The sequence below is a fragment of the Pantherophis guttatus genome, chromosome 1, assembly GCF_059756535.1.
Source record: "Pantherophis guttatus breed Tessera chromosome 1, ASM5975653v1, whole genome shotgun sequence".
Lineage (NCBI taxonomy): Eukaryota > Metazoa > Chordata > Lepidosauria > Squamata > Colubridae > Pantherophis > Pantherophis guttatus.
The window spans coordinates 189,609,820-189,636,380 of record NC_142063.1 but is presented as its reverse complement, the minus strand read 5'-3'; the positions used below and the strand labels follow the sequence as shown (position 1 = coordinate 189,636,380).

At 39.4% G+C, this 26,561-nt stretch overlaps 1 protein-coding gene across 3 annotated transcripts; it reads left to right on the top strand.

Moving 5' to 3' along the window:
* LOC117674490 (cytochrome P450 2K1-like) lies at window positions 1-26,561 on the top strand. Of its 3 annotated transcripts, none has more exons than XM_034432536.3 (10): window positions 1-189; window positions 4,114-4,338; window positions 5,043-5,205; window positions 6,070-6,219; window positions 9,022-9,182; window positions 16,182-16,355; window positions 16,912-17,056; window positions 20,305-20,489; window positions 20,757-20,898; window positions 26,142-26,561. In XM_034432536.3, exons 2-10 carry the CDS (start codon window positions 4,156-4,158, stop codon window positions 26,327-26,329), a joined length of 1,491 nt encoding a protein of 496 aa, XP_034288427.2. In that variant the 5' UTR covers window positions 1-189; window positions 4,114-4,155; the 3' UTR covers window positions 26,330-26,561. The 3 variants fall into 3 exon arrangements, with proteins under 3 accessions (XP_034288427.2, XP_087738372.1, XP_034288426.2); XM_087882246.1 differs by having other exon boundaries at window positions 70-189; window positions 4,225-4,338; XM_034432535.3 differs by lacking the exon at window positions 1-189 and having other exon boundaries at window positions 3,966-4,338.

Genomic DNA, 26,561 nt, shown 5'->3' with positions numbered 1-26,561 from the left:
GTGTGCCGCCCCGTCACTCAGGCAGCCCGGTTCCCCACCCCACCCCGCCCTGCGACGGGCTGGCAAACCGCCAGCAACCTGATACTCTAATAACAGCAGAGTGGGACCATCGCGCCCTGCTCAGCTTCACTGACCCTCACCAAGACTGCCTGCGCAGGACACCCGCTTTTCGAGTGTCGGACAGCCTCGGTAAGTCTGAAGGAGCACAAGACCACACCCGCAAAGGCTTCTCTTATCCGTGCCAAAAGCTGTTGCAAACGGATGAAAGGCTTGGGGGGGTGGGGAAGGGGCGATCTCGCGCTGCTTCAGGCCTTCCGTCCCTTTACAAAAGCTTTTGGCGCGGAGAAAGGCTTCTCTTTTCTTCCCTCCTCTCTTGCATGAGTGGAGCTGCGCGCGTGTACGCCAGCCCACCAGTCACGCAGACCCGTTTCCCTCTCACCTCCTTACCGGGCTGCCAAGCCTCCAAGGTTAGAGACTGCTGCTCCAGAGATTATTTGCTCCTATCTGTCACAGACTCCTTAATGGATAAACCAGTGCCTCACTTACAAGATGAGACTGAAATGTCCGACTGCTCCTATTCTGTCATACTTTAAAAGCCTCCTTCTTATCACCTGTCTCCAAAAACTAACTCACAGTAACATATAGGTATGCACATCACCAGTAGTTGTCTCTAAAGAACAACAGTAATTCTCTAGTTCATTAGTTTCCAGTCCTGCAATCTAGGCCTCTGAAGGGCTTCAAACATCATCCAATCATCTCAGAAATACATCTCATGTCCTGTGTTTGACCACTACCATTTCACAATAAGTGATGTCTTATCACATAGATCAGCAACTTGAGGCCAAGATCACTACTGATTACTACTCTGGACCGCAGGGAGCCAGAAGTAAGGCAACTGGGTCAGAAATGGATTGACACATTGTTCCTCTCCCTTTCCTTGTAATGGCCACCCAGTGCCTTCTACCCTTGACTTGCCACAATCAAATCTAAATTTGTCAATCCCCCAATCCCCCCCATGTAATCTAAACATTTGAACGTGTTAACAATTTTCAAATTTTTTCATAACTAATAATTCCTGATTCTCAGCAATTTGTTCCAGACGCTCAGCATGTGACAAGCAACATGGTTTTGAAGGGGAAAACATGTTGAAGATCATATGTGACAGTATAATGCTATGGACAGAAGTCCACTAGCATAATTAAGAGCAACATTCCTTGAACAATCATTCCAGTATAATGTAATGTTTTCCAAATGTTTTCTGACCAAGCTACTCAACAGAATTTATAAGGGATAACCCTTTGCTCAAGTTCAGATGGATAATTTCTTTTGAATATTTAAAACTCAGTTGGAATTCAAAGAAAAGCATTTGAATTACAGCAGCCATTACAAAGTATTCTTTTTATTCTTGAGGAAGCAAAAAGACTTAAATGCTCTACTTTTTATTTTGGTTTTATCGGTAAAGTAACCAGAAAATGTTTGTTAATAGGCAGACCAATAACCTTAATCATTATCAAATAATTTTCAATACCAAAATAATACTTAATTCTAATTAGATTATTGCATTTGGCAAAAGCAGAATATAAAGAGGGTTGAACTTTGATGTTGAAGAAAATTGCTGAGAATGCCATGGATAATTAAGACAAAAAACAAACAAATGGATCCTAAAACAAATCAATCCATAATTCATGCATTCATGCATTCATTCATTCATTCTCTCTGTCTCTTTCTATTTTTATTAAAGTGCTTTTAACAAAATAAAAACAATGCAAATATTAAAGAAGAAAATAAAGAAGAATAGTGAATAAGTAAAAAGAAAAAGGAATGGTTTCTAATCTTTTTGACAGCAGTTATAAAAGCATTTATATTTGTGGGGAAAAAAATCCTGTCCGGTTCCAAGTCAGGAGAAAGATGCTGGTAATAAAATGGAGGCTGACTGGTTGGCTGTTTATTTGGTTTCCAGAAACTTCAGTAACAACAGCATGTCTCTGAGTTAGCTGACAAAATGGCTGAGTGAGTGGATGGATCTTTATAGGGTTTTGGGGGTTTGTGATTGAGATGCTCCAGGGGGTTGTGCAATATAGTGAGCCTTGTGTCTTTTACTATTTCAATGGTGGTGGATTAATCCGATTATGTCCTAAAGGTCATGTCCTGTCCTTAGAATTTGGGTGGGGGAATGTAGATTTTAATCCCATCAACTCCAACCTTCTGTGCATTTTGTTTGTGAATAGATTGACCCAGTCTTCCTTAATGGATACAAAATCTGCATTCCTAAAGGTCATCCTCTTCAAGCTTCTTGGTCTGAAGATGTTTTCCTAGGGCAGGAAGACTGGGGCTGCTTTCTGCCTTTGTTAAGATTTTTCTCCATTTCTCCTTTGCGGAAATATAATATTCTGCCTCTTTTAATATTCAGAATAAAGAATATTTTAATCTGGGGAGGGGGCGTCCCACATATTATTATTATTTATATCCCTCCCTCCCTGTATTATTTGTGTTTGTTATGTTCGCTGTAAAACCTTTAATAAAATATATTTTAAAAAGAGTAATATTGGTAAAATATCTTTGAATCTTTGAATTATCTGTTATCGTGGTGTTTTGACCTTGTAATTATAATATCATTTTTTCTCTTTTTCTTCCTTCAATTTATATGCCAATTATTTCTCTGGCCTATTTACAAATTCAACATTCTTTTGTTTTACATAATTTATTATTACTTTCATTTCTCTTATTGTTAATAGGAACACTGGTCACTGTAATTTTTAATTTATTGTAAAGTAGTTTTCTGGGAATTTTAAAAATAGTTCTTTCATTATTATCTCATCTAAAATTGCTTGTAAAATGTCCTCCATAAAAGCTTTACTTGCATCTCAAACCCTCCTTGGGTCTGTATCTTTATTAAAATCATCACCAAAAAAAAAAAGTTTTAACTCCTTTTTGCAATATCCAAGTGTGTATATTCTCTAGTATCAGCATTTTTGTGTCTCCATGCATCTACAAGATCTATGTTGTCCATCATACATATATCAAATTGGAATTTATCTCATATCTATTTTAATAACTTTTTCAGAACTTCTATTCACATGCTGATGCACTTCTTTAGCCTTAAAGAACCAAATTGCAGCCATTTATGATGATCCACAATCTATCATTACTCCTTTGTTGCCACTCATGGGCAAATGCCAAGAAAAAGAGCCTTGATAGTACAGTGGTTTAGTGCACCCTGTTATTAACATCTGCTGCTTGCAATTACTGCAAGTTCAAATCTCACCAGGCTCAAGGTTGACTCAGCCTTCCATCCTTTCAAAGGTAGGTAAAATGAGGACCCAGATTGTGGGGGCAATAAGCTGACTTTGTATAAAATATACAAAAGAATGAAGGCTATTGCTTAACGCATTGTAAGCCGCCCTGAGTCTCCAGAGAAGGGCGGCATATAAATCAAATTTAAAAAAAAAAAAAAACAGCCTGTAGAAATGTGAGTTTTTTTAAAAATTGTGTGGCAGCTCCCACCTACAACATCTTTTTCACATATAAGGTTACATAACTCTCCAAATTAAAGTGCCCCAAACCAAGAGGAAATAAAACACGGAAACTTGTTTACTTAAATAAGATATCATATGTAGACTACAAGAAATACATCCTGTTCCCCATTCAGATAACCAGAGTCACGGAAAATTCCCCAACATAATGTGAAATGATTGAATAATTATTCAACAAGGCATGCCTGTGTTGATTCTGGGCCCAGTTAATTTGATGCAATTTACTTGGTTCCTTGACTAAACAGTGAACATTTACCCCTGAAGATTCTGTTAATTATTGTTTTAAACATGAAGATTTCACAATAAGTTGTGTACTCAGTAAAAGCAATTATAACAGATTATTAACATCTGTCTAAAATTTGTCACATTGTGGAGTGAAAAGGAGTTTAAACTTATTTGCAAACCTTTCTGAGTCTAAACTATGTAGACTCCCACATAGACATATATCAGTCAAATTAAACTAAGGCAAAGGTTGCTGAGTATACAGTATATGTCAATATGATGATTCTGTATAAATAGTAGCTGGGATATGTCTAATGCAGTGCTTTGAAATTCATGCTTGTTTCATTTCAATTTACAGAAGTCATTGCAATTACTACTGAAAACTGCTCTGTGAAAGGAAATGGATTGGATTGGACCCATTCTAATATTATTACTATTTATTCTTTCAATTATGTTCCTTTTGAAAAAGGGCAGTTCCTGGAATAACAACTGCCCCAATCTCCCCCCGGGACCCAGGACTATACCCATTTTGGGAAATCTACACATGATGGATCTGAAGAGGCCTCACAAAACAATGATAGAGGTAAAGCCTGATGATTAAGAAGGTTGAAGGTTCTTTGCCAAAGTTTACTTGCCATAAATTTGTAGATACTGAATGTGTTTCCTGTTCATGTGTTTCCTGTTGGTTTTTCATCTTTATGCAAATGTTTAAAAAGGGAGGATTTATTTGGTATTTAAATTCATTTAAATTTTACAAGAGGATTATTCCAAGAAAAGCAATTTGTTATTATTTTTCTAATAATGTACTCAAATTTGAAGAGATGGATAAAAAGCCCTTGAACTCTTGGGGAAATATAAATGAGCATATTCTTTAAGTTCTTTCTTTAAAAACTTCACACAATCAGCTTCAAAAACTAGGAACAATTAGAAAGTATTTGTGTGATCTCTTCAACAACCTGGCAGAGGCCCAGTTTCTCTTTTAAGAAATCCCACTGTATGTCTAGACCCCTTTAAAACTTTCAAGTTTTAAAATGTATCAGTTTGATATGATCTAGTGTGCAAGCATCCTTTTACTACATAAGTGTTTTTATTTGTTTTACATAATTATATATGGTACATTTAAAGGTACTAACCAAAATAACAGTTTCATAATGTGCCATAAAAAAAAAAAAAGAATGTGACCTCAATCTTGGAACTGTGATACATGATTTTTAAAACAAAATTCTACCTATGTGAGTCTAATTGTTGATCAAAATTGTCTCTTGTTTTTCATCTGCTATATCCCAGTTGTCAAAAGAATATGGTCCCATTTTTCGTCTTAAAATGGGATTCCAGGAGATGGTGGTGCTGACTGGCTATGAGACAGTCAAAGAGGCTCTAGTGAACCAGGCTGATGCATTTGCTGAGAGAGCCTCCGTCCCCTTTTTTGAGGATGTTGCAAAGGGCTTTGGTGAGTTGTTTCATTTTGGGTTGTAGCTGACATTCTTTGCAGATGTGCAATCAGTGCCATGGAGACATTTTCATAGGTAGTAACGTAAAAGGACTAGGAAACTTGTGGCGATCCAATCCAGAGTGACCACTTCTACTACATTTAGTCGTCACTAGGGGGAGCTGGAGAATAAAAAGACAAGACAGCATTGTACTAACAGCTTGAGTCATACACAGACAGAAACCCACAACAGTTTTGGTTCTGTTTTTTTTTTTCTTTCTCAAATTTGGGGTGTGGAAGGTCCTGCCGTTTTGTCTGAATTTTTCTCTTTGTATACATAGTTTTGCTTATTTTTGTTCCCCAATATTAATTTTTATCCATCTCTCAAGGATCATTTCTTCATAAGATATGTACAATGTGCACAACACAGAGATGCATTGCCACAGATTTCCATTTTAAAAAATACTTCAATGATATTAGCCCCAAGCTATGGAATGGAGAATTTGCAATGCTTATTTCAAGTGTCTAGTGAGTGCAGTGGTTGGGACTGATTCATTTGTGAATTTCTCTCCCCCCCCCTCTCTCTCTCTCTGTGTGTGTGTGTGTGTGTGTGTTTCTCCCAAAGGTTCACTCCACTTGGATCATAATCTGCCATGTCTTTTGGCAAGACACCCCTGGCTATTTTACACACTGGACTTTAGCACTTACTTATATAGACAGCATTTTTTTTTTTTAAAAAAAGCATACCTTCAGTACAGAGTATTTCCAATGCTTCAGGAAAGAGATGAATAAATGTTTTGGTATAAAGACCACATGCAGTTTTCTACACTCTTCATTTCTGATGCTGTAAGAATGCTGGAAATAACTTCAGGAATTATTTTTCAGGTATTATTTTTTCTCATGGTGAGAACTGGAAAGTGATGCGACGGTTCGCATTATCCACATTACGGGACTATGGAATGGGCAAGAGGACCATTGAAGGCAAAATCACAGAAGAGTGCAGTGTCTTAATGAAGACAATTGAAACCTATGCAGGTGGGTTGGTGTTTCCTCCTGATGCTCTTTTGGAGCATCTTTCAGGACAAAAGATGCTCCAAAAGAAAATAGCTTCATTGTGTTATATCAAATGAACAAGGGCTGCTTTTGAAATACTTTCCCTCCAATAATTCTTAAATCCATTTTCCCTATAAATTTGCTTTATTGTCTAATGTATGCTAAGTAGGATTTTTCTTGAATTAATATTTGTATAAACATAACACATGTCGAATCCTTCTGGTAGCGTTCATATAAAAAACAATCTCTAATTCTATATTCTTGAATATGGTGCAGAGCAACTTTTAAGAGTAGATCAAAGCAGTTTCTTTATTGTTGATCACCTATATTACAAGAATTTCACCAGACTGGCTGCATTCCCTTGGGAACCAATAGATAAGTCTTCACTAGTTTGGTCTATGATATTTCCTTCCTTGGAGCAACTCTATATTGCCACACTTTTAACTCTCCCATTTTCTTTAGCCAGTGATTCCACTACATCTAGAATGTGCTAATGGTCTCTTTTTAATAAAAGTTCTAGGATAAAATTAATTGAGGAATGTTAGGTTTGCATACCTATACATAAACATGAAAATGTGTTGCATGCTTAGACATATTAGAACAATAGGGATATTGTTCTTCCTGCTTTGGATCAATGATAATCATTTTGCAGTTTCTCAAGGAACAAAAGCATATAATTTACTTTTATTAAGTGACCTAGAATACATACTTCATATCCTACTAAATTCAACAATAAAAGTATCACTTCTAAATTGTCAATATTGGACTCTCTATTACTGTTAGTTTAGCTCAGTCATAAGGCTCAAACTGCAATTGATTCATTTATTCAGCATTACACCTCACTAGCAATTAACATAAAGAAGAAAGAATTCCCTATTTTCCAAAATATTAGTCCCTAAATAATTTCAACTGATAACATTTGTTATATATGTTGCAGTATTTGGGCTGAAAAATTCTGTGTGACCATAGGATAGTAACAAAAAGATACACAAAGCTCTAAACGTTTACACTTATGGTTCTCTGCATTTTTGCAATTCAGAAATGATCTGAATAAAATCTGAATAAAATACTATCCATTGACATGAGAAATAGGAAAAAATAGATGCCCCGTGATATAAAATTAATCTAAAAAATTAAAGCTTATTTCTCTTGTTATCAAATGGGGTTTCACTTGGATACCATTTCTACATACCTACAAACTCATCATGCTGTTTGCTTTTTGTTAAGACAGTTGCAATAAAGAAAGACATTTTTTTTAAACAAAAGCAATATATAGTGTCTACAAACACTGTTCACTCTACTTCCCTATACTATTCTAGCCTTGCAAATCATACGTCCTATCACCAGGTCAAGATAGGGCTTTCTACATTGTCTTCTGTCCTTCAATCTTCTCATCACCCTACTTTTGAGGATTTCCTTTACTCCATCCAGCCACAATATACTTGATCTTCCATCTCCTCTCAACCCATTTATGCTTCTTAATAAATTAGTTCTGTAATTTGATTTGCTTTCATTTTCTCTGTATAACTAAACTGCCTAAATGTGCTTCTTTTATTTTCCACTGCATCCATCTTATTTTTTGTGTTTCTTCTGATATATGAATTTCCATATAACCAAGTGGGCAGAAGCTTTCTCTTATACCCAGCAAATTTGATGCTCCCTGATCAACCTTGAACCTTTTGCTGCACTTGCCATTTATTCTCATGCATGTTTTAATGCATCATGAACTATTCTTACCATATTCAGCACTCAGTTGCCCACTCATGGAAAATAAAGCATAAACCAGTTTCTTAACATTAATATCAATAATATACAGTAAACTACCTGCTCATGTCTACTTATGTCTAGTTTAGTTTAGTTTAATTTATTCAAGTACACACATTCTCATTTGAAGAGAATTTCTCCAACTAAATCAACAAACCACCTTGTCATATTTCTGAAATACAATGTAAAGTATACAGAGGAAGGTGTTGAATTGTATCACAGATCCTAAGTCTGTGTAGGGTTCATCAATGCAAATGTATTTCAATTTCTGATAGGAATATATTTAAATTCAATATCTGGAATATAAGGTTTAGGGCATAGTTATTTGAAGGGCTGCTTGTATTCCATAGTTTCCACTCAGCCAGTTTGTGCTAGCAGAGTTGGTGTGCTCCAGGTTCCTTCAATGAAGCAGTGCCATTTGTTAGGATGCAGGAAACACACCTTCTGTGTTGTGGCACCTGCCCTCTGGAACAAATCTCCCTTGAAATCCATGTGGGTTCTACCTTGTTGGTGTTCCATAAGGCCTTGAAGGCTCGTGTGTTCTCTCAGACCTTGAATTAAAGTGGATGGAATAACTTTTTGAATGTGTTTTTACATTGAGCAACCGGATTCCATCTTGGTGCAGGTTTTTTTGAATTATGTATTTATCTTTATTATATGGTGAATTGCCCAGAACTAGTCTGGAGTCAGGATAGGCACCTAAATAGCCCTGATGATGTTACCTAGTTTGGTAATGAAATGTTTGCAAGAAAACAGCCAAGTTTAGAGAACACCAAGGACCCCAGAGTTACTAATCTATGTTCAGAAACTACAATTGTGCCTTTGTAGTAATGCGTTACCATTAAAATACTTTTTCCCATTTCTTAACTTAAATATTTCTAATTTCATCAATACTGGCTGTAAACTTTTATGGTGAATGTTTCCTTTATGTAATCTGACGGAGTCTAAATGCAGTGAAGAGCAGCTTTAATCCTGGCATTTTTTTCACAGTCCTGTTTTAACTTATTTTTCATTGCTCAGGAAAACCATTTGATATCACAACAATAATGGGAGCTGCTGTTTCCAATATCATTGTTTCTATTTTATTTGGCAAGCGATATGACTATGAAGATGCCACGTTTCTACGACTACTGAACCTATTCAGTGAAAATATCCAACTTTCAAGAACCTTTGATATTCTGGTAATCTCATTTTTCATTTGAAGAAAAAAATTGTGACATAGAGGCCGCATAATATGTGTCATTGAGCCCTTTTTTCTTTTTTTGCTTTAATTTAAATGCCGCCCTTCTCCGGAGACTCAGGGCGGCTTACAATGCGTTAAGCCTTCATACTTTTCTATATTTATACAAAGTCAGCTTATTGCCCCCACAATCTGGGTCCTCATTTTACCTTCCTTTGAAAGGATGGAAGGCTGAGTCAACCTTGAGCCTGGTGAGATTTGAACTTGCAGTAATTGCAAGCAGCAGATGTTAATAACAGAAATATATATTGCCATATATATTTCTGTATGTATACTTAAAGAAGTATGTATACTGAATTCCTTACTTAATTAATTAAGTATGTATACTTAATTCCATTATTCTCTCAATATATAAAAATTGATAAGTGGAACCTTCTAATTATCATCCAATTAGTTTTCTTTTAGTAAATAGCAAACAATAGAATATGGCAAGGAATTTATACCATAATTTTTTTAATAGACTGTGCTCAAATACCATAAGTGTTTGAACACTATGGTCTGATGAAATGTTACAATCTGCCAAATGGAGTGGTCTCTGTTGTCTTCATAGATTTAGAGGTGACTTTGACTATATCTCTCAAAATAAGTTTAGGGGGAAAAAATTAATAGCCTCTATTTTTGATCTCGAAGTGATTATGATATTACATCAAAGCTTGACCAGGATAATTGGGAATGAATACACCCCATTAGAACTCAAAGACAAAAGTGAATCAAAATACTATGAAGTCTGGAATAAATTTTACAATTGGTTAGATAAGAGGAAAAATGCCAAAAACAAAGGATAACGAATGTCTGGAAATGTATATATCAATGTATGTTAATATATCAATGTATATTGAACTTGTGAATGTAAATACATGCATAGTTGGTTAGGAAGTAAAATACTGTATACTTGATACATAATGAAGTAGGAGATATGTAAATTTGTATATAGAGCAAGAAATAGATTATTCATTAACTTGATTTTGACGTAAATGTTAGAAACCAGAGACGTTGATCAATGTCCATTGTTTTACTTTTAAAAAATATCAGATTTTCATCCTCCATAAAATAAATAAAACAACTGGAAAGGACTCCTTGCTCAAGCAGGAGGCCTTATAATATTCTGGACAAATCTCTTCTTAAAAACCTTACTAATGGAGCACCCACAACTTTTAAAATCAAGCTGTTCCACTGATTAATTGTTATCATTATCAGAAAAATTCTCCTGACTTCCAGGTTGGGTATCTTCTTGATAAGTTTCTGTTTGCTCATTTTTGTAAAGAAATTGTTCACCATGAGTCCTTGATCACTCTCGGTTACCACTGTTGAGCCATTCTATACATGTGCATTTCTTTTGTTTTGTTTTTGCCTTAGTATAAAGCCTTACTTTTCTCACTCCTGAATTGCATTTTGTTGGACAGAGCCCAGTGGTCTAATCTGTCAGAATACTTTTGAATCTTGAGCCTATCTCTTACAGTGTTGACTATTCATTCCCAGCATGGTGTTGCCTGCAAATTTGATTAGTTTTCTTCCTATTCCTTCATCTAAATTGCTTATGAAGAGTACTGAGCCAAAACAGAACCTTGGGATAGCCCAATGCATGCTTCCCTCCATATAGATGTAGTTCCATTGAGAACTACATGCTGATTGCAAGAGACAGTTGTGAACCCATCTGGTGGTGATGCTGTCTATCCCACATTTTTCTATATTACCAAGAAGTAGGTTGTGGTTTATTTTGTCATATGCTTTACTGAAGTCCAAGGATATTATATCCACACATTTCACTGGTCCATTAGTTTAGTCATTGGTCCACTAATTTTGTTAAAGAATGAGGTGAGATTTGTCTGGCATGATCTGTTTTTGCCAATCCGTGTTGCCGTCCAGTAATAGCCTTGTTTATTTCTAGGTATCCACAGATCCATTGTTTGATTATCTTTTCCAGGATTTTCCCAGGTATTGATGTCAGGCTGATTGATTTGTAGTTTCCTAGATCCATTCTTTTTTGCTTTTTTGAAGATGGGAATCACATCAGTTCTTTGGTAGTTCCTCGGTGTCCCAGGAGTTTGAAAGATATGGCTCAGTGTTTCCAAGATCATGTCTGCCAGCTCCTTCAGAACTCTGGGATGTACTCCATTTGATACTGGGGACTTGAACTCATCTAGGGTGGATTGATGTTGTCTTACCATTTTCTTGCCTATTTTGATTTGTATTCCTAATGTGTCTTTTATGGTATTGCTTTCAATAGATTGGACTGTTTTTTTTTTCCGTTTTGGAAAGACAAATGCAAAGAATGAAGTAAGGAGCTTCTTGGTCTGCGAGACTCCCCCCTCTCGCAGGCTTGGCCCTCCATTCTATCGAGGGCCTACCTCGATGACGGGCTCTGGAGTCCCGAGAGGTGGCATGCCGCAAAGAGGGGGCTGCGGGGTTTTTTAAAATTGTCCTTGTTTAAACTTTTAAGGGGTTCTGGGAGGGGGGAGGGGGGTGGGATTGGAATTAGGATTGTGGGTTTGGGGGATAACCCACTAGGGGGAGAGTCGGGCTTGGCCAGGACGTTCGGCGGGGGTGGTGGGGGATCCGGAGGGGGTCGAGCTGGTCCAGACTATGCTTTTACCATCGGTACTGTGTGTGGGAGGGGTAGATATGGCGGGAGCAGGGGGCCATATCATGTTAAGGGAGCACGCACCCGCTGTCTTCAAGCGGTAGAGTGCTCCGGCCCCCAAGACTCCACCCGTTCTCCAGGTAGTACAGACCTTCAGGGCCCGGGCCTTCGTTTGATGTTGTGCAACGCCAGGTCTGTAGTAAATAAAGCCCCCCTCATCTGTGATCTTGTTTACGAGGGGGGAGCGGACCTGGCGGGTATTACGGAGACCTGGTTGGGCCCAGGGGGAGGGGTCCCTCTGGTAGAAATGTGCCCACCAGGTTTCCACGCATTCCATCAGCCAAGGTCACAGGGGAGGGGCGGGGGAGTAGCGGTTATTATTAGAGAAGGCCTTAAGCCGAGGGAGACCACTGTACCTCAGACAGCTGGTTGTGAGTCCCTCCTTGTGAAGTGGGGCCACGGGGTTCAGATGGGTTTGCTGATCACGTACCTGGCTCCCTGCCACGTGGCGGCAGCCCTGCCCGAGCTACTCAACGTTATTGCCACGGTGGCGGTTGATACCCCCAGACTTATGGTCATGGGGGATTTCAACCTGCCATCCGTGGGTGAGGCGTCTGAGGTGGCTCGGGAGTTCATGGCTTCCATGACGGCCATGGACCTGACCCAACTAATTCATGGCCCTACGCACACTGGGGGAAACACACTGGACTTGGTTTTTGTCTCTGGACAGTGGTTGAGTGATCTCGAGATAGGGGATATAGTCATCGAGCCCTTGTCATGGTCAGATCACTCACTCCTTCGCCTTGACCTTCGAACTGCAGCACCCCGCCGCAGGGAGGCGGAACCGGTAAGATGGTACCGCCCCAGGCGCCTGATGGAACCTGATAGGTTCCAGATGGAGCTTGGGCCAATCCCGGAGGTTCTGGCTCACGCCTCATCTGGGGACCTAGTGGCCGCCTGGGATAGGGCGGCTGCTGGAGCCCTGGATCGAGTCATGCCTTTGCGGTCTCTGACCCGGCGCCGATCTCGCCTGGCTCCTTGGTTCACCGAGGAGCTGAGGGAGATGAAGCACCGGAAAAAACGCCTAGAGAGCTGTTGGAGGGCTAGTCTTTCTGAATCTGACCGAACACTGGTAAGATCTCATATTAGGAGTTACCTAGTGGCGATAAAAGCAGCAAAATGTACTCATTTTACTGCTCTTATTGCGTCATCAGATAATCGCTCGGCCACCCTGTTTAGGGTGACCCGCTCCCTGCTCCACCAGGAAGCGCGGGAGGACCCCTTGGAGGGAAGAGCCGAGGATTTTGTTCAGTATCTGTATGACAAAATCACTCAGATTCGGGCAGGTCTGGACTCTGACGGGATAGATCCAGCGAGGGTGACGGAGACAGGTCTTGAGACTGTTATCTGGGATGAGTTTGATCCTGTGACCCCAGATGACGTGGACAGGATTCTGGGTAGATTGAACACGACCACATGTTTGTTGGACCCGTGTCCTCCTGGTTAGTGCTGGCTTCCCGGGAGGTGACGCGAGGCTGGCTCCAGGGGATTATAAATGCTTCGTTGGGTGAGGGTGTCTTTCCCGCCGCCTTGAAAGAGGCGGTGGTAAGGCCTCTCCTCAAGAAGCCTTCCCTGGACCCGGCAGTATTGGCTAATTATCGTCCAGTCTCCAACCTTTGCTTCATTGCGAAGGTTGTTGAGAGTGTGGTTGCGCGACAGCTACCCCAGTACCTGGAGGAAGCATCGTATCTAGATCCATTCCAGTCGGGCTTCAGGCCTGGGTACAGCACGGAAACGGCATTGGTCGCGTTGGTTGATGATCTCTGGAGGGCTCGGGACAGGGGTTGTTCCTCTGCCCTGGTCCTGTTAGACCTCTCAGCGGCTTTTGATACCATCGACCATGGTATCATGCTGCACCGGCTGGAAGGGTTGGGGGTGGGAGGCACCGTCTTACAGTGGTTCTCCTCCTTTCTCTCTGACCGGTCGCAGTCTGTGTTGACAGGGGGGCAGAGATCGACCCCGAGGCCCCTTATATGTGGGGTGCCGCAGGGATCGGTTCTCTCGCCCCTTCTGTTCAACATTTATGTAAAGCCGCTGGGCGAGATCATCTGTGGTTTCGGGGTGAAGTACCATCTGTACGCTGACGACACCCAGCTGTACATCTCCACCCCGGACCACCCCAACGATGCCCTTGAAGTGATGTCCCAGTGCCTGGAGGCTGTACGGATCTGGATGGGGAGAAACGGGCTCAGGCTCAACCCATCCAAGACCGAGTGGCTGTGGTTTCCGACGTCCCGATATAGTCAGCTGGCGCCATCGCTGGCTATTGGGGGCGAAGCATTGGCCCCCACGGAAAGGGCTCGTAACTTGGGCGTCCTCCTGGACTCACTGCTTTCTTTAGAAGAGCACTTGACGGCCGTGACCAGGAGGATTTTTCATCAGGTTCGCCTGATTCGCCAGTTGTGTCCCTTTCTAGATCGGGACTCGTTACGCACAGTCACTCATGCCCTCGTCACCTCTCGTCTGGACTATTGTAATGCTCTCTACATGGGGCTCCCCTTGAGGTGTACCCGGAGGCTCCAACTGGCGCAGAATGCGGCCGCACGGGTGGTTATGGGAGCAACATGGAGCTCCCATGTAACACCTCTCCTGCGCGAGCTGCACTGGCTCCCGGTGGTCTTCCAGGTGCGCTTCAAGGTTCTGGTTACCACCTTTAAAGCGCTCCATGGCTTGGGACCTGGTTACTTACGGGACCGCCTACTACCATCAACAGCCTCCCACCGACCAGTACGCTCCCACAGAGAGGGGCTCCTCCAGGTGCCGTCGGCCAAACAATGTCGGCTGTCGGCCCCTAGGGGGAGAGCCTTCTCTGTGGGGGCACCGACGATCTGGAATGAGCTCCCCCCAGAGATACGGAGGATTCCGGATCTGCGCACCTTCCGCCGCGAGTTGAAGACGCTTTTATTTCATCAAGCTGGCCTCGCCTAAATCTTCTCCCTTTTAAGTGTAAATTCTAAATTTTTAATGTATTTTAAAATATGGGTATCTTAAATTATTGGTATTAATTCAGCCAAATTTATTTAATTCATTTTATTCGATTTTAAATTTTGTATATCTATGTGTTTTATCTCATGGCTGTGCACCGCCCTGAGTCCTTCGGGAGTAGGGCGGTATAGAAATTCAATAAAATAAATAAATAAATAAATAAATAAGGAGTTCTGCTTTCTCCCTGCTGCCTGTCACCTCTTTGCCAGCTTTTTCCATTATTGGATTGATCATTTCCTTGGATTTTTTCTTGTTTTCTTTACATGTTGAAAGAAACTTTGTTTTAATAATTTTTGATATTTGTTGCAAGTCAACAAATGGATTCCATACTCCCAGAATATATTTCAATCTCTCATATGAAAAAGATACCTGTACATCTCATATCTACTATAAACACATAGGAAATAAGAATTCATAACCTCAATTATAAGAAATTTTAATTCCTCTCACATAATGAAGAAGTCACTGTTTTTATTTTGTTAGATGCATCAACGGTAGAACCTCTATCTGCTGGTAGAATTTCTATCTGTGCCTTTAGCCTGAGTGGTTTCTTCTTCTTTATAGTTTTGGTTGTTTTGGTTTCATGTGATTCTTTATGCATGGATTTTAGTTGTATATGCTTAAATGCTTGTTATCTTGGACTCAGATAATAAAGCAAACAACAATAACAATATCATCACATTATTACAAAGCATACTCCTTGTCATGGATGTTTGCAGCAAATTGCATCCAAAGGATGACATGAACATGATATCAGGATTAAAATTCCACTCTTATGTAGCTGCATGCAAACTTCTCAGTGACGTATGCAAATCACTTTAACACTTTCATGATGCACACTTCAACATTTCCTCTCCCTCCCTCTACCCTCTACCTGAATACACTCAGATGGGAAGGATGGGAACCTTCATTGCAAATAGTTTCTCCATCTTTTTTTCCCTTTATACTGCACAACCCTAAAAGTTTTAAAAAACCAGAACTTAATTTGGCTTCAGTATAAATGATTATACTGATCATTCCCATTGCTTGTTAGGGAATCAACAGATGTGAGCAAGAGGAACTCATTCAATAGTATGTTAAAAAATATGCACTTCCTCTTCCAATAACTATGTGGAATTTCAATCCCTGGGATTTAGGCCTCAATGAATTAGAAATGCTGATTATCCATAGTTCTCCCTCAATCATATGTTTTTTTATTACTGTGATTTATTTGTATAGACATATGGACAACATGTATTCACTCGATGTCCACCTGAGAAATGTACTCAAAGTATTCAAATTCCTTAATATATTTTTCTTCTATCATTATTTTAGATATACAATATGTTTCCCAGGTTGGGGCTCCTTTTGGGTTCTCGTAAGATAAGACTGAACAATAGAAAGGAATTCCATACTTTCCTACAGGCCACTTTTATAGAACATCTCAATGATCTTGATGAAAATGACCAGAGGAGTTTTATTGATTCATTTCTTGTTCGGCAAAGAGAGGTAATGGATTATTTATAAATGTCTGGAATTATCTATATTTGTTTTTACACATTTTAAAAAGGTACCTCCATATAAACTACATGCAGGTTGTTTAAGACCCTTCCTTTAGGAAAGTAGAAGAAAACTAATTTCTGGCAGTTTCATTCTTGCTTCATTTCTTTGTTTCATAGTCTGCAGCACTAAAGTCAAAGCCAATTAAATTTCCCCATTAAAAATATCCTCAATAGAGAAGGATAGGGTCTATTGTGGGTGGCTCCAAGGAATTTCCATTTGGGGATATTTAGGGTCAACCCTTCAGTGCAGTGTGTGAACATTTTTTGCCTTTAAATATATGACTTCACATTTTTTTTCCATTCCAGTTAATGTTTGAAGCACAGTGTCTCTCAATTTGTTTTGGGACTAAAACTTCAATAATCCTTTATAATTTTGTAAAAGGGAGCAGATTTGGAGGGCAATATATTATCCATTCAAGAAGTAGCCTCTCAGCCTTCTGGAATTTATGTCACATCAATACACTAAGTTTCCTTGCTGGTGTTTTTTTCTTGGTACAATTTAGGAGAAGAAGAAGACTACTGAGGGATATTTCCACTATGAAAACTTTAGAAGTGTTGTGAGTAATTTATTTGTTGCTGGTATGGAAACGACTTCAAATACTCTGCGCTGGGCCATACTCCTAATGATGAAATTCCCAGGAATTCAGAGTATGTTTCATTTTATTGCTTTTCACGCTATTGCCTACAACTTAAATAGTGATGCTTCTGGAAAGGGGATCAAGAATCCTTTCCAATAAGAAACATAAAATATGTTTGCAGCAATTAGCATATACAGAACTAATTCAGAAATCTTTATGGGAATTTATGGCTTGGAAAATTTAATAAAAATATCATAGTTTGAAAAGGAAATTCAACTTTTGAAATATGTTTTATTGTAATATAAATTAGTTAACAAAATTCTTAGTGCATTGACACTAAATATGGAAAAATGATCTGACTTGATCATTAAGCTTTGAACAATTTGCAGTAAGTGTTCATTTTAGCTTTCTGGGGTACAATGAAAGTCCAGTAATAAAACATTTTACACCAGGTTTCTCTGTGTATCACATTCAGTGTAAATGTGATGCTCTTTTTTCTATTGATATTTCCATTGTTTGCATATATGTATACATGTAAATCCTGCATCCATTATGTTCCCATCCTACAATGAACCAAGACTGATCAAATTTACTATGAACCATAATGTATTTTAGTTATGATCAAGACACATCTCTACATGTCCACTCAACATTTCATTCTGGCTTGAAAATTAGAGTTTGGTACAATGGCTACCGCATCAAGTTAGAAACCAGGAGTTTGTGAGTTCTAGTCCTGCCTTAGGCACAAAAGCCACCTGGGTGACCTTGGGCCAGTCACTTTAAGCCCAACCCACCTCATAAGGTTGTCCTTTTGGTGCAATTAGGTGGTGGAAGGAGTATTAGGAATGTTTGCCACCTTTAATTACTTATAAAATAATAAAGGTGGGATAAAAATCTAATTAATAAAAAGAAATCAACACAGATTAGTATCACCAAATCTCTACTAAAATGTCCATGGATTCATAGCCTTCTCTTTTAATGTTGCAGAAGAAATATTTCTTTTTTTAAAAGTTTTTTTAATTGTTTACACAAACAAACAAACAAACAAACACACAATGTATTTTTTCTGAACAGAGTATTTGCCAGTTCACAAATTTAAACAGTTTTTAGTCATTTCAACTAAGTTTACAATTTATATATTTTTGCCATAATATTTATTCTCTCTATTTTTTAAAAAACACTATTAGCCTTCATCCTAACCTCTAATCTTAACCAAAATCAATTTTTTCCCTTCATCTCTATATTAAACCCCTTAAATTTAAAATCTCACAAATATAATTCCTAGTATTCCCTTATATTCCTTTAATATAATCACTAATGTTTTCCGTTGTCAGTTGTTTCAATATCTAACATCTTCATACAAATCAATTAATTATGTGGTGTTTCAATCATTCATTTCTTATAAAAATAGTAAACCCAATTGTTTTATACCATACATTTCCTTAAATCTTATTCCAAATAATACAATCCAACTTCTTAATAAAAATCAGTTAATTATATAGCCATCTTTTCTCTTTATATAAAAATAATAAACCAAATAACTTTCTAAGATATAATTCCTTGAATCTTATCTCTAATTTTCAATTATTTTATCAAACATATGTATTTATACCTCTTCAAACAACATCTTAATTATTTCTGCTTTCATCACAATCTAATTTGTTCATAATACAATATCATTTCATTTTTTCATTTTTTGATTAGGTTCCAAATATGCAATTAAAAATATTCCAATCGTTACAATTTCCCTAATCAAATTTGGAGATATTCTAGCTGTTATCCTCTAATTTATTAAACTTATTCATATTTCTAAAACTTATCATTATATAAATTCCAACAGTGCAATTAAGAATATTCCAATTGTTACAATATCCATAATTTTAGTTAAAAATATTCAAACTATTACATATTTCTAAAAATTATTTCAATTCATCAATTCTTATTTCAGTTCTAATTATATGTAACATATTCCTCTTTCATTTCTTTCTCCCTTCCCCCTTTCTATTTCTATTTTTTTTTCTTTCCCCTTCTTTTCTTTTGTGTTTTAAAATCTTGAACTCTCCTGTTTTGCCCTGTATTTCCCATTATTTTCCATCTCTTTTCCCTTTTTCTTATTTTCCTACTGTTAGTCCCAGTGTAATCATTTTGTGTTTCAAAGTCATGGACTCTTCTATTTTGCCCTGTGTTTCCTGTTGTTTTCCATCCCTTCTCCCTCTTTTCTGTCTTTCCACTGTTAATCCTAGTGTAATTATTTAAGTTTTTTATATTCTTTCTATTCCATCCTTTTCCCCCTCTTTGTCTCTTTCCACCTTTCTATTTTTTCCATTGTTAATTCCAATGTAATCTTTAAAATTCTCCTTTTTATTATTACTACCCACATCATCATTTAGTTTTCCATAGTCAATCTTGTTGTCTTTGTCTTCTTCTTTATTTTCAATCTCTGTGTCTTGCTTCTCATTTGTTATTTCCTTGTCAGCTTGAATATACTCTAACACAATTTTTGGATCATCAGATTTTGGTTCTCCATGCATCATTGTAATTATTTCCCTTACTTACGTTTTCAGTGACAAATACATAATTTTCATCATTTCTCTAATTTCCTGCACCATTTTATTCTTTCCCCGATTAGTATTGTTCCAATTAAAAGTTTCGTTGTATTCCTCTTTCTTTAATAATCAAAGTCAAGCCGCTTACAGACAAACAAATCCTGCTTAGAAGTTCTCACGGCTGTTATCACCAACAAAGTTCAAGGTTTTTTTCAAAGCAAAAGTTCAGTGTTGTAATGATCTTATTTCTCCTTTAGATGTCTCTCTACAATCCACAATTCCAATCAGCAGCCTAAAAAAGTAACCATTCTGTTTGCAATCTACGTTAACAGTCTTTGCTAATTTTTTCCTCTTTTCTTCTTTTTACCTTTATATATGCCAAATCAGTTTTAAAATCCAATCCAAATTACACAGTCTGTTTCCCCCCCCCTTTTTTTTTTTGGGGTACAAAACTTCTATTACAGGGCTTAATTTCCAATTTCTCTTTAGTTTTTCTCCAACATTCAAAAAAGGATCTGCTTACTTTATTTCCAATCCTTTACACAGTTATGGGATTTTATTGCAGAAGAAATATTTCTGACTGCACTAAAGCAGATTGAAATGTCTACAAAAAGACTTTACCATATTTAAAAATTGTCACTAACAATAACATTTTTTATCTTTTATTTTTTCTTTAATATATGATCAAGTTTATTCATGTTTTAGTACCAGTATCAAAAAATGCCCACAATTCTGATTGTTTAAATATATATTATTGATTTTTTTCTGCCAGGGAAGGTCCAAGAAGAAATTGCAAAAGAGATTGGGGTTCGTCAGCCAAGGACAGAGGACCGGGTCAAAATGCCTTATACTGATGCTGTTATTCATGAAGTTCAAAGGTTTGCTGATATTGTTCCAAGCAATTTGCCCCATGCAACCACCATGGACATAACTTTCAAAGGCTTCTTCATTCCCAAGGTGACCAGTCTGAAATCACTACATAGTACAAGATTTAGTCTATTTTTTACAGTGTAAGGTAGAATTTTGTTAGAGTACTATGCAGTTTTTACTAACTATGGCAGTTAAACTTTTTTGAACATGTGCATTTTTCCATGTCTAGCATATACCTCTCATTATTTAAAAATCTATACATTTGCAATATCTCCTTTAAAATTTTGCAAATTTCTATAGGAATGTATTAAATAGACACACTTTTAATATAGTTCTTTTCCTTTCAATGTGTAGGGAATGCAGATTGTTCCATTGCTATCATCAGTGCTCCATGATGAATCCCAATGGGAGAAACCCTATGAATTCTATCCTGAGCATTTTCTTGACGGTGAAGGAAAATTTGTGAAAAAAGATGCATTCATGCCTTTCTCTGCAGGTAAGATTCTCTGTACATGTGTGATTGTGTCCAGAAATAAGCAGCCCTTCTTTGGAAAATAAATCTTCATAAGAGATCATGGAATGTTTAAAGAGCAACAACAACAACAATAAAACTTCAATTGATTGTCTTCATTTAACAAATGTTGATATAATTTTGACCTTTTTTGAATGATTCTGGTACAAGACTTGAACTGGCTTCAAATTATTCAAAGGTGGGTAGTAAAAGGTATCAGTCTCTAGCTGTTTGCAATTCCTGAGAAGGTTATTAGGGTTTTCAGGTTGAAAAGAAAAATTAGCCTGAGGAGAAAAAAGACTTGATTGTGTGGTGTCTGGGAAGAATACAGGGTGTAAATCAAAATCTATACTTAATATTGCCAAAGTGAAAGAGAAGCTGAGATCTGTATCTTTTCATACAATATAGATTTTATCAGTACATCACCAGAATTATGGCAGAAAAGCATAGGAAAATAGTATAAGAGTCACCATGGGGTGCAATGGTATGTGAACTGTGGTGTTAAGGAATGTGGCAATCAGCTATTCAATAACTAGCCAACCTCAGAATGTAAGTTCCATTGAAGTATATTTATGTAATTTAATAAATGAAACATATTGTTGAGAAACCTTTTGTAAGGTTTAAATGAACCAATGGAAGTGATAAAGCCATACAGAAGAATGTTAAATCTACTTATTTAGGAAGCTTGCTTATACTACCACAGACTTACACTGCCAATGAGACTTGAATCAATCCTTCAGCTCATGCACAAGGAAAATTCTGGCAAACAACAATTTGTGGAATTGTGGACTCCTTGGTACTCTCTGAGTTGGTTGTTTGTTTGCAGACATTTCACTACCCAACTAGGCAACATCATCAGTGCAAATGATTGTGGAGTTTGTTTCCTGCTTGTATTGCCCTTCCAGCATTTGTGTAAATTTGGTTTTATTTTTATTTATTTATTTATTATTTATTATTGAATTTGTATACTGCCCTACTCCCAAAGGACTCAGGGCGGTGAACAGCCAAATAAAATACATATATTACAAATGTTAAAAAACTATTAAAATACAATTAAATAATTGGCCCGAAAAAACGAATTTAAAACACCCCAAATTCAAAGACAAATTTAAAATTTAAAAATTTTAGAATTTTAAAAAGTTTAAAAGAGATTTTAGGCCAGGCCGACCTGCTGGAAAAGAAATGTTTTGATGGCACGGCAGAAAGCGCGCAGGTCTGGGATCCTCCGTATCTCCGGGGGGAGCTCGTTCCAGATGGTGGGTGCCCCCACAGAGAAGGCTCTCCCCCTGGGGGCCGCCAGTCGACATTGTTTGGCCGACGGCACCCTGAGGAGCCCCTCTCTATGGGAGCATACTGGTCGGTGAGAGGCTACTGGTGGCAGAAGGCGGTCTCGTAGATACCCTGGTCCTAAGCCATGGAGCGCTCTAAAGGTGGTAACCAAAACCTTGAAGCGCACCTGGAAGACCACCGGGAGCCAGCGCAGCTCGCGCAGGAGGGGGGTCACATGGGAGCGCCCCGTCGCTCCCATAACCACCTGCGCGGCCGCATTCTGGACCAGCTGAAGCCTCTGGGTGCTCCTCAAGAGGAGCCCCATGTAGAGAGCATTGCAGTAGTTCAGGCGGAAAGTGATGAGGGCATGAGTGACCGTATTTAACGAGTCCCGATCCAGAAAGGGACGCAACTGGCGAATCAGGCGAACTTGATAAAACGCCTTCCCGGCCACAGCCATCAAGTGCTCTTCTAAAGACAGCTGTGAGTGCAGGAGGACCCCCAGGTTGCGAGCCCTCTCCGTGGGGGCCAACGACTCGCCCCCAATAGTCAGTGATGGCACCAACTGACTATATCGGGATGTCGGAAACCACAGCCACTCAGTCTTGGATGGGTTGAGCCTGAGTCTGTTCCTTCCCATCCAGATCCGTACAGCCTCCAGGCACTGGGACATCACTTCAAGGGCATCATTGGGGTGGTCTGGGGTGGAGATGTACAGCTGGGTGTCATCAGCGTACTGATGGTACTTCACCCCGAAACCACGGGTGATCTCACCCAGCGGCTTCACATAAATGTTGAACAGAAGGAGCGAGAGGACCGACCCTTGTGGCACCCCACATACAAGGGGCCTCGGGGTCGACCTCTGCCCCCCTGCCAACACCGACTGCAACCGTTCGGAGAGGAAGGAGGAGAACCACTGCAACACGGTGCCTCCCACCCCTAACTCTTCCAGCCAGTGCAGCATGATACCATGATCGATGGTATCAAAAGCCGCTGAGAGGTCTAATAGGACCAGGACAGAGGAGCAACCCCTGTCCCTAGCCCTCCAGAGATCATCAACCAATGCAAAACATGCCATTTCTGTGCTGTACCCAGGCCTGAAGCCCGACTGGAAGGATCCAGATAAGCCGATTCATCCAGGTACTGAGGGAGCTGTCGTGCTACCACACTCTCAACAACCTTCGCAACGAAGCGAAGGTTGGAGACTGGACGATAATTTGCCAATACTGCCAGGTCCAGGGAAGGCTTCTTGAGGAGAGGTCTCACCACTGCCTCTTTCAAGGTGGCGGGAAAGACACCCTCAATCAGAAAAGCATTTATAATCCCCTGGAGCCAGCCTCGTGTAACCTCCCGAGAGGCCAGCACCAACCAGGAGGGACACGGGTCCAATAAACATGTGGCAGCATTTAGTCTACTCAGTATCCTGTCCACGTCTTCGGGAGTCACAGAATCAAACTCTTCCCAGATAATATTCTCAAGACCTGCCTCCGTCCTCCCCGCTGAATCTACCCCGTCAGAGTCCAGATGTTCCCGAATCTGAGCGATTTTATCATACAGATACTGTACAAAATCCTCGGCTCTACCCTCCAAGGGGTCCTCCCATGGTTCCTGAAGGAGCAGGGAGCGGGTTACCCTAAACAGGGTGGCCAGGCGGTTATCTGATGATGCAATAAGAGCAGAAAAATAGTTACATTTTGCCGCTTTTATCACCACAAGGTAAGTCTTAATATGAGACCTTACCAGTGTTCGGTCAGATTCAGACCGGCTGGCCCTCCAACCGCTCTCCAGGCATCTTTTCTGGCGCTTCATCTCCCTCAGCTCCTCAGTGAACCAAGGAGCCAAGTGAGATTGGCGCCGAGTCAGAGGCCGCAAAGGCATTACCCGACCCAAAGCTCCAGCGGCCGCCCTATCCCAGGCGGCCACCAGGTCTTTGGTCGAGCCATGAGCCAGAGCGGGGTGTAGCGGTTCGAAAGTCAAGGCGAAGGAGGGAATGATCCGACCATGACAAGGGTTCAGTCTCTATATCCCCAATATCGAGATCATTCAACCACTGACCAGAGACAAAAACCAGGTCCAGAGTGTTTCCCCCCATGTGAGTAGGGCCATGCACTAACTGGGTCAGGTCCATAGCCGTCATGGAAGCCATGAACTCCCGCGCTGCCTCAGATGCTTCACCGATGGATGGCAGGTTAAAATCCCCCATGACCATAAACCTCGGGGTATCAACCGCCACCCCGGCTATAACGTTGAGCAGTTCGGGCAGGGCCGCTGCCACGTGGCAGGGAGCCAGGTACGTGATCAGCAAGCACACCTGTACCCCATGACCCCACTTCACCAGGAGGGACTCACAACCGGCAATCTGAGGAACAGTGGCCTCCCTTGGATGAAGACCTTCTTTTATAACAACCGCCACTCCCCCGCCCCTACCCTGTGACCTCGATTGATGAAATGCGCGGAAACCAGGAAGGCACATTTCAACGAGGGGGATCCCCCCTCTTGGCCCAACCAGGAATCCGTAATTCCTGCCAGATCCGTTCCCCCCTCCTGAATTTATCCTTGGTAGTTCCTTGATTAGGTTATTGTTTACTGTTTGATTGTTTGTCTGATGTTAATCCATGTTTGTTTTTTATATTTTTATGTGTTGGCTGCTAGACAGGATGTATTCTGGTTTTTTGTTTCTTCTAGCTTTTTTATTCTTTTAAATGGCGAATAAAGGTGGCTTTTCTCTGTCTACTGATGGCTGATTTGTCTCAAGCTTCCTAGAGCAGGGGTGTCAAACTCATATCATCATGGCAACATCATATGACATATCGGGACTTTTTTCTCCTTTGCTAAACCAGGCATGACCAGCACATGCCACATCCGGCCGGTGGGCCAGGAATTTGACAGCCCTGCCCTAGAGCTGTTGGATTTAGTTTGGTCTAGGATGCTTACACTTTCTCAGTTGAAACTTTGAGTCTGTCCATGTGCTGTGAATTTAAGGAATTTAAGGTCTTCTGACTGCTAGTTGTTGTCGATGGATATGCCTTGCTAGTATTCTATTTTTCCGTCCTAAATAATGGCTGTTACAGTCCTTATAAATCACTCCTGCATTTTTTTCCTCTTGAGCTACTGAATCTTTCTCATTTTAAAGTTGTTTTGGAAGGTTTTTAATTGACTTTTGTACTACAGTGATACATTGTGGTTATAACAGGCTGTTGGTTGTTTCTGAGATGCTTTTGATGAATCTTAGAAATATTCTTTTCATAACTTATGTTGAATATGCTGTAGTGTGTTTAGTTGTCAGAAGCTTTTTGATAACCCTGAGCTCAACCCTGAGCTACATATATTCTTTTCTATTGGAGTTTATGGAATCACATTTTATTTCACTGGAAATAGCTTTGGGATAATACATTCATGCAGCAGTGTTAATTTTAATAATATTAATTTTACCCCATCAATTTAATGGAATTTTAATCCATCTTTTCCTAACTACTGCAATATTTCCATCACTTTAAATATAATACAGCTAGTGACTTTGATTGCCATTTGGATTTTACAGATCTAACCCATGCCCCAAATGATCTGTTAAAAAGATATATTCCTGCAATTGTAGTCATGACATCTACAGTGAGATGCTTCTTTTCAGGGCATCAGTGTAGAAGGGTACTTATCAAAATTTGTCCTTCTTTTAAGATTATCATGATTCTGATTCTACCAATTCTTATTTTATTGTTGTACTTTTCTCTGTTTTCATATCAATGTTCTGTCATAAGGGGCATGCATAAGAGCACCAGCGTACCTACCATCCCTGTCCTAATGTTCCCTTTAATTGTATTCATTTTATGTATTCAATTCATGCTTATGCTTATAACTTTCCTTTTTGCTGATCTCTCCATGGCCATATGACATTGGGAAGCTATGTAAAACAGTTTAAAAAACCAATAAATCACATATTTGCCCTGTATTCTTTCTTCCAGGTCGGAGAGTATGTGCGGGTGAGAACCTTGCTAAAATGGAGCTCTTCCTCTTCTTTACCAGCCTCTTGCAGAAATTTACCTTCCAGCCACCCCCAGGAACATCTAAAGATGATCTGGACCTGACCCCAGCAATTGGGTTTATAACATCTCCTGTGCCCTATAAGACCTGTGCCATTCCACGTTCATAAAATACATGATGTTCATAACACCACTTCTCAGTCTTGGATAATGTGATTCTGTATGGTTTTGGCTTAAAAGGTTGTTTGAAACTTTTAGTTACTTTAATTCATTTTTAAGCAATATAAATTTTTCTATAATAGTTTTATATATATATATATGTATGTATATATTTGTTTGAAGAAATTATTGATTGCAATAATAACCCAGAAAGAATAATTAAACTAATTGATTGATGTGCAA

Bases quoted from the DNA above. Each gene is read 5' to 3' on its own strand.
- LOC117674490 (XM_034432536.3), top strand. From the start codon at position 4,156: ATGGATTGGATTGGACCCATTCTAATATTATTACTATTTATTCTTTCA. The intron at 5,206-6,069 runs GTGAGTTGTTTC...ATTATTTTTCAG, and splicing joins GGATGTTGCAAAGGGCTTTG to GTATTATTTTTTCTCATGGT. The intron at 16,356-16,911 runs GTAATGGATTAT...GGTACAATTTAG, and splicing joins TTCTTGTTCGGCAAAGAGAG to GAGAAGAAGAAGACTACTGA.